This window comes from Rhagoletis zephyria, unplaced genomic scaffold (genome assembly GCF_001687245.7).
Source record: "Rhagoletis zephyria isolate East Lansing unplaced genomic scaffold, Rhagoletis_zephyria_1.1 Rzeph_scaffold_02625, whole genome shotgun sequence".
Lineage (NCBI taxonomy): Eukaryota > Metazoa > Arthropoda > Insecta > Diptera > Tephritidae > Rhagoletis > Rhagoletis zephyria.
The window spans coordinates 27,475-36,630 of record NW_016159709.1 but is presented as its reverse complement, the minus strand read 5'-3'; the positions used below and the strand labels follow the sequence as shown (position 1 = coordinate 36,630).

Below are 9,156 nucleotides of genomic sequence, written 5' to 3'. Positions count from 1 at the left end.
TTGTATAAACATACATATGTACATACATACATATAGCAGCAGTTAATTTCATTTAAAGAAATGGCGTGTCGTCCACTTCCGCTGTAGCATGGCATATATTTAGGCGCAATATTAAAGTTCTTCTGGCGAGGAAACTTCTCGAGTCTTCTAATTTTATCTCCTTTATATGATGCCTTCAACGAGGTTCATATCTAGACTAGGTTGATATCTAGAATTTGCCATAAATGGCTTTGCTCTGGTTTTACGTTCTTTGGCAAATTACGCTCTGTTAGCCATAAATTTTACTAATTTTTGACCGACTTTGAATCAAGACCCCTGGACCATATAGGGAATTCATTTATATTTTAAATTGCATTGTCATCGTGATTGGAACTATGCTGAAAATTTCAAGTCTCTAACTTGTCGGGAAGTTAGTTTAAAATCGATTGGAAATTTCCACGATTTGCGCGGGATGACCAAGTTAAATAAAAGCTTATAAAAACTGATGGTAAAAACGTACTATATGTGCCTCATGAAATGGAATCTAATGTAATATAGTCGATACACGAGAAGTTGGCCCACTTATCTGTTGATAAAACGTTGAACAAACTAAGCCTTTATTATTGGTTCCCGGAGATGCGCACGAATGTGGAAAAATTTTTTAGGAACTGTTTAAAGTACATTATGTATGCTAATCCTCCCCAAGTAAGAGAAAGAAACCTATACCCAATCCCGAAAATTCCTTTACCGTTTGAAACTATTCATATTGATCATTTTGGACGATTACCGTCACTAAAATCAAAACGAAAGCATATTCTGGTAATTGTCGATGCATTTACCAAATTTGTAAAACTATATCCCATGAACTCCACAAGTACTCGAGAAATCATTGCTGCTCTTGATAAATACTTCAGTTAATACAGCAGACCGAGACGTATTATAAGCGACAGGGGAACTTGCTTTACCTCATTACAGTTCGCCGAATTTTTGTTAAAGAAGAACATAAACCATGTGAAAGTAGCGGTTGCATCACCCCAGGCTAACGGACAAGTAGAGAGAGTCAACCGGGTTATAAAGACAATTTTGGGAAAATTGACTAATGACCTGAACCACGTCGATTGGACTAAAAAATTTACTGAAACTGAATATGCCATTAACAACTCTATCCACAGCTCTTGCCGAGATACTCCACGCCGGTTACTTTTTGATGTGGAACAAAGAGGAGAAATAATAGTCGAGTTTACCGAGTATTTCCAAGACAAGATTTGTCCCGACGGGAATCGAGACTTAGAACGTATACGTACTGACACGTCCAATTTTATACTAGCGAAACAAGAATATGACGTTAACAGATCCCTACAAAACAGGACTGTACCCAAAACTTTCCAGGTAGATGAATATGTCGTCATAAGAAACGTGGATACTAGTCCCGGTACAAACAAAAAGCTAATTCCCGTGTACGAAGGTCCGTATGTAATACACAAGGTACTCGGTAACGATAGATACGTCATACGCGATATCGATAACTGTCAACTTACGCAGTTACCTTATGACGGAGTAGTTGAAGCTCACCGAATCAGAAGCTGGCAACAAGTACCCGAAAAGAGGCTTCAGAAATTGTTAATCATTTTAGTTAGTCTTGAACGAGGCTGAGTTGTAAGATCACAATATAATGAAAGTATAATAATATTGCAACAACCCTGTCAATTATAAGATCACAATGTAATGAAAATATAATAATATTGTAACAACCCTGTTGTTTATAGCAATCCTGGATTGTGATATTGTAAAAATAATGAAAATGCATCCCTGAATAAGAATAAAGAAAAGAAGGAAGATGAAGTCACTTCACTTCCGGTTATTGGATCAAGTGAAAAACTTTGCATATTGTCACGAGGAAAATCTAATCGGCTATAATCGCCCAACAACCTAACAAATATTCAAGTCTATATATTATTATTATTATTACCAGTACAATAGATCGTCTAAGTATGCTCTTTCTTTTTTTATTATAATTATTTTATTGCTATTGGACCTAAAGATGAAATAATCGTAAATGTAATCTAGGACCACTGTAGTTCTTCAAAAATAAAAGCAAAACAATTACTAATAATCTGTAGAGTGAAGATGATATCGCACTATAAATAATAAAAGGTGGAAGCTAGAGAAACGAAATAATTAACGCGCAGCCACATTAATATCATAAAAAATCTAGGAACAATTAAATGAGAACAGAAGGAATTCCCGATTGCAAACCGGCATAACATTCAAATTGAATAGATGTGTATAGATGTGCACATACATACATATACAATATATGAACTAAGGCATCCAATCCCGGACCATTTTTTTAATCCCGGGATTTCGGGATCTTAAAGTGGTAATCCCGGGATCCCGGAATTTTTCGGGATATTACTACCATTAATTAAAATATGCTAACAAACTAGTTTTGGGGTCTTTCTTTAGTGCGAATACTAGAAATAAAAACCAAATTTGTGTTAAGCAAGGAGATATAAATGTCTTTATTTTATATAAGTTTAAAAAGCTAATTACAAACTGAATAAACTAAAACCTATGGAATTGAAATTCATTCATATTACAGTCGCAGTCATTTTTACAAAAAGTAAAAAATAGGAGATCATCTTTACACTCACATATAGTATTTATTTTTATATATATATGTGTAGTAATATTAGTACACCAAAACATACATATGTATATATTCTTAAGTATATTCATATACAAGTCGGACGGATTTCGTAAAAAAATATGATGTCATGTCTCCAATTCGCTTCAAATTTTTTTATGGGTTCTATACATGAAACAAGCTAACACGAATTCGAGGATTTTTTTTCTGTGGAGATATGATCTGTCAAAGTTCGAATTTTTTCGTGATTCTGACCATTCATGTACTTCTTCAAATCGGGATCCCGAGTCCCGGTACTAGATGCCTTCATAAAACATACAGTGCGCTGTAAGTAATTCGCTAGCGACAGGTTATGCGATGCCCGTATTGAAAATATCAAAATTTAGCGATTTTGTGCATTACTGGTTGTTAGGCAATGCGCTACCGATTAGTAATCGCCACGTTTATACCAGGTAATCGCTAGCTAAAGGACAAACCACGCGCACCGCTCGGTACGCTTCAATGACATTGCCATGATAAATTCTTTAGGCAAAAAAATTGGTGTCGCAATTTTTGTGACTAGTACCCGCCTGGCTACCACTAATGATTTCGCTGGCCCGCCAGTAGTGAGTACTGCAATGGGATTCTGACAATCGCTAGGCTACATTTTCATCGCCAAAATTCTCAAAGGAAAATCAGTGTGGCCTAAAAGCACGCAACATGGAAAAGTAACGGAACCAATGTGTAATCTACCAAAGCCGCCAGTATGAGGGGCATGTCACTAGATGTTGCATGTTGTTAAGCGCGGCTGCTATTATTTTGGAGATTTTTAGCGATCAAAATTAGCTATAGCGAATGCTGGAATCCGGTCGCTGTGGTCATCCGATATTAGCGATACCAATTCCTTTGCCTAACGAATTTAGCATTGCAATGTCATTGAAGCGTACCGAGCGGTGCGCGTGGTTTGTCCTTTCGTTAGCGATTACCTGGTGCAAAAGTGGCGATTACTAATCGCTAGCGCATTGCCTAACGAGCAATGCTGAAGTTGCTACCGAATTGCCTGACAATCGGTAATGCATGGAATCACCAGCACCAGTCATCAGCAAAACTCCAGCAGAACTACAGGGTGGAAGCTCGACAACTTCCAAGCAAAAAAAAAAAACATTACCTTAGAAACTGATGTGGAATCCAAACAAAATTGGTAAGCGCTGCCTCTTTCGCTTCTAGTAGGCATTAGAAGGGCGTGTCGTTGGGGGTAATGGCTTGAAGGCGACTTTGCATTCCCCGTAATAGCTTCTAGAGCCGCGATTCCATATTTCTTTGCTGGGTTGCTATCCAAGTATTACGAGTCAGCGACTTTTTAAAAAAAAAGAGAAGCTTCCGTTTTTTCCAATTCGGTAATTGCAATTTATAAGGTATCAAAGACAAATATTGCGAATTACTGAAATGTATTGTCAGAAGCAAACGACTAAAAGAATTTACGAAACTTTTTGGCCGATGAGTTGTAAGGCAAAATATCGAACTATACTACTCGTTATTGCAATTTTCAACTTATTGAGTTTCCAGTGTATAAGTACATAAACATTTTAATCAGCACTGCTTCCTCTCTTTGCAAAACAAAAAAAACGGCAATAATAATCGCAAAAACCGACAATTGAAAAACCTCTGGCAATGAAGCGGGTAAGCGTTGACGCATTCGAAAATCACTGTCAATAATGGTTTGAGAATAAAAAATTTGGTTTGCTCGGATTTAGTTAGCGATGTGTTGAAAACCTGAACGGATTTACTAATTAGGCGGCGCGCAAATAAAATAGCAGCTAAGTAAGAAAAAAGTGGTTAATAATAGTGCGATTGGTTTATGACGTTTATACCAAGAAAAAGTAAGTGAAGCAAGTACAATAAAAATGGAACTAACTAAAACAAACTGTTTTAATATGTAAATAAATAAAAGTAGAAATTATAAATTTATCAAATACTAAAATTCTTCCAATAGAAATAAATAAGTTGAGTTTGAATGATGAAAATGCGAAACGAAATGTGAATAACATACATACATACATAGGGAACATATATACATACATACATACAGTGATGAACAAAATTATTGGCACAGCAAGATAGCTAAACTTTAACACTGCTTTTTGGCCACTTATGAAATGATTTTTAATTGCAAAAAAAAAAGAAATGAGAGAGAATGAAAAATTATCAATTATATTCAGTTCAATTCATTTTATTATGTGATGTATTTAATTACAGTAATTATTAAAGAAAAAAAGTACCTATTAATACAAAACAAAATTATTGGCACACTTCACACAATAACAAAATAGTTACATATGTACTAATGAAATTAATATTTTGTAGCTAAGCCCTCTTGTTTGATGACTTGGCATCGAAGAAACCAATTTTTGGGTGGTTTCTGCTCCAATATTCTGCCATTCCTCTACTAGTGCCACCTTTAACCCTGCTTTTGTTGTTATAACACGCTTCTTAACGCGCCTATCTAGCTCTTCCCACAAATGTTCTATTGGGTTTAGATCAGGCGATTGAGGCGGATGCGGCAATGTATGTTTATTATGGTGCGCAAGCCACATACGCACATCATCAGCAGTATGCTTCGGGTCGTTGTCGTGCTGAAATGCGAATGACTCTGGCAATTTCAACNTTATGGTGCGCAAGCCACATACGAACATCATCAGCAGTATGCTTCGGGTCGTTGTCGTGCTGAAATGCGAATGACTCTGGCAATTTCAACTTTTCGGCACTTTTTTGACATTTCTGTTCAAGATTTCCATGTAATATTTCTTGTCCATAATGCCATCAATGAACTCCAGCTCACCGACACCTGCAGCGGACATGCAGCCCCACACAATGACTCCTCCACCACCATGTTTTACACTCGCAGAAATGTTCTTTTTTTGCAGTTCGGTGTTGGGCTTTCTCCACACAATTTGCCGGCCATCAGATTGAAAGATGTTGAATTTACTTTCATCTGAGAAGAGTACATGGTCCCAAAAGTCACTTCGCTTGCTTAGGTACTCCTTAGCATAGGCTAAACGCTTCTTTTGGTTAGCTTTCGAAATTAGGGGTTTGCGTCTAGCTACACGAGAATTGTAGTTATACTCATGCAGTGCTTTCCGGACTGTTATTGGATGAATATCCTTTCCCAACTCTTCCTTAACTTCTGTTGCGATTTGTGAGGAGGATATTCTCGGTTTTTTTTTTTACCTTCCTCACTATTTGGCCGCATTCGCGGTCGTTTAAAACCTTAGGCCTGCCTGTACGTTTTGCGCTTTGCGAAGATGAAGCCCCCTTAAAGCGTTGTACAATGCTCCGTATAGTGTAGCGGCTCCTGTCCATCATTTCACCAATCTCAGCATATGATTTTCCCTGATTATGCAAATATAATATTATTTTCCACTGAGATTCGGTAGTTTCACTTTTTTCTGCTCATTTTAATAAAAATTAAGGAAACTTCACAATATTTTAAGGCAAACTGATGTTTGAAGTTTGCCTTCTGTCAACATCGCAATTTCTTACGTAGACAAAGAGGGACTTAAAAAAAAAGGTTGCTAGATTGATAGAATTTGGACGAAATAGCCCGGTAACATTTAAGTGTTCCAATAATTTTGTTTGTCGAAAATTAGTACTTTTTTATAATTTATATTTATTTTTAATTAAATATAAAACATAACAAAATTAATTAAAGTTCATATAGTTGATAACTTGTCATTCTGTCTACCGCTTTTTTTTGCAATTAAAAATCATTTCATAAGTGGCCAAACACCAGTGTTAAAGTTTAACTGCCTTGCTGTGCCAATAATTTTGTTCATCACTGAATGTACATACGTATATTTTCGGCTATATTATTGTAAATAAAATAACCTAAATCCATGTTCTCTCGTTTTCAGTAAAAAACACAATGACAATAAATGTACAAAATTGTTTTAAATTTTTTGTTTTTGAACACAAGTTTTTTTGTCGAAAGTGAAAATTGTGAAACAATTTTACGTACATTCATACATACATATTCCTTCGATTAAGCTCTGCATGGCTTTGAAACCAATTAAATGTTAGCCGTAATAAGTTGACCAAAAGTTACCTATTTTAGTAGTCGACTACGAACTCCCGACAGGGTACAGATGAATATACATATGCATGCACGATATCAGGTTCGAAGTATATCTAAACGAATGATTTGATATCATAATTAGGGTACTCACAGTTCTATATTATCTACTGTGTTAATTTTGCCACCTGGTAACTTTAAAACATTTTACCATGTGGTAACTTTGTTTGTTGTTGGTTCCCATACTAATTAGAGATAACACTTTTGGGCAAAATTACTAGACTTTGTCTCATGTTTATGTTCTGTGTTAAACTGGCATCTATCGCTGCTTGTACATACATACATGAATTTCGCTTTGGGCGCAGCGCTGCTTGTACATAAGTTTCTCTTTGCGCCTGCCTGGAGCTGGCAAAGGTTATTTTTTTTTTATTTTTGCGCTGTGCTAGCTGAGTATAAAAAAGAGAAGAGAGAATAGAGAGAAATATGTATGTGGTTTGTTGATGCTCTCTAAACACAAACGCGTGAAAGGCAAACGGTCTAGCAATGCGTGGTATTGTTGATCAACTTAATACTTTATTTAAACATAAGGGTTGCTCACAGTTCGAGTGTGTTATCTTGTTAAAGTTGCCACCTTTTAACTTTAGAAGTAAACTGTGAGTACCCTAATTGAGAATGCGTGTACTTAATATTAAAAATATTTTTTTTATAAACTGCCATTCCACAAGAATGTATTTTAAAATGTAATTTAGCCTCTAAATCCATTTAGTAAAATTATTATTTTTTTGTTAGATATTATACAAATAAAAAATGTTTCTTACAGCACCATGTCTACAAAAAATAACATATTTCGGCTGCTGCTTATCGTTTACTTAGCACACTGGACACGAGCAACGACTAAAGATTATGTCGGTATGTACAATAAAAAATAAATATTCTGAGAATAGAAACAAGTTCAGATAATATAATATGCATTTACGACTAGTACTTTAATTTAGTCTTGTAATAACAGCAAACAGAAAGAATGAACCTAATAATTTAAATATCAACGGTTTAGTTGTCTTTGCAGAATACCTAAATCCCTGTGCTCTTATCGCTCAAAAGCTTTTATTAGCCGCTTCATTATTACTAATGGGTAGAAAATTTAATTTAAGTTTGAAGTTAAATATAGGTAGAACAGTAATCCTCCGTTCGAACTTGCAGAAGACAACCCTCACAAATTGGAAAATATCCAAAAATCTCACAATAGCACAGATTGTATAAATAAAATTAAAAAATTGTCTAAAGCAGTTTGGTAAGCAATCGTAAGAAAATTAGTAATTTACTAATTTCCGCACACTATAAGTTCTAATAAGTTATTTTAAACTTAAAACTCATCCTAGTAAGAATGTTTCTAGCAAGATTTTGCAGCTTCCTCTCCAAGTAAACTGTCACTTTGCTCTCTAAATTTGCCCCACTCTGCAATTTTTTTGCATATGGCTCATTCCATCCCAAATCACCCAGGCCGGCGGAAAGTGAATTTAAGATTGCGATAAAACTCACAGGGATTGTTCCTTGAACAATTTAAGGAGACACGTATTTTTTCTTTTTGCTCAGAAATGCGAATTTTTCGAATAATGATTTTTTTCTTTTTGAGTACGAACGCTTCTTTTTTCCTCTCTTAATAGCAACTTTTGATGAAATCGTTTATAACTGCCGCAAAAAAGCAAGGATTCTAACGATTTTTTTTTTCAAATGCGTTTACATGGTCCCGATACACTGCACTCAAAGTTCTGTCCACTGCGGAAATCAAAGGGAATAAGACAATAATGGAGATGCATAACTCTTTCCAAGAGGAACTCCGGAAGACACCTTGAACTTAGAACTTACTGGAAACCTGACAGCACACTGCAAGTTAACGTATCGTTTGAATTAAATGGGTCTTTCTGTAGAGGCTGTAGGTTTTGTGGGCTGATTGAGGAAAGCCCAGAGTATATTCTATGTGCCTTTCCACGCAGCATGAATCGTAGATTGATACACCTTGGAGAACGATTGTCTTCTCCATCTAAAATTTGGATCATACATCATCCAAAGCGCTGATAATAATTAGGATTTAGCACTTTATTTATATTATCTTAGGTCGCGGGTATCTCCTACGTAATAATAAAATAATAATATCGTCCCGAGACACGAATAAATACGCACGGGTGTTTAGATGACGAAAAAGGACGCGTGAAAAAAAATTGCGAAAAAAGACGCGTAAACATGAATTCAACATCATTCCGGAAAAACTCTTTGGGGAATACGTATACTGTTACTCTCGCAAACATAGTTGACCGCGAACATAAGTCTATGTGTCTTTCTTTGCCGTCAAAGAGGTTAACGCAGCTTTCTTTGCCGTCACCTATGATAAGAGTCTTTCTTCGCCGACATTTTTTACGCGGTTTTTTTTCGCTGTCAACTTTTGAGCTCGTGTCTTTATTCATTTTTAATGACGATACGTACA

At 35.7% G+C, this 9,156-nt stretch overlaps 1 protein-coding gene across 1 annotated transcript in view; it reads left to right on the top strand.

Annotated features, from left to right (window-relative positions):
• Window positions 1-4,269: 4,269 nt before the first annotated feature.
• The window catches only part of LOC108367301 (proclotting enzyme), a 26,787-nt gene continuing 21,900 nt past the window's right edge, over window positions 4,270-9,156 (top strand). Inside the window, exons 1-2 of the mRNA XM_017621885.1 lie at window positions 4,270-4,485; window positions 7,495-7,583. Of these exons, the coding sequence (XP_017477374.1) occupies window positions 7,499-7,583 (85 nt within the window). The 5' untranslated portion in view covers window positions 4,270-4,485; window positions 7,495-7,498. The remainder of the gene's footprint in view (window positions 4,486-7,494; window positions 7,584-9,156) is intronic.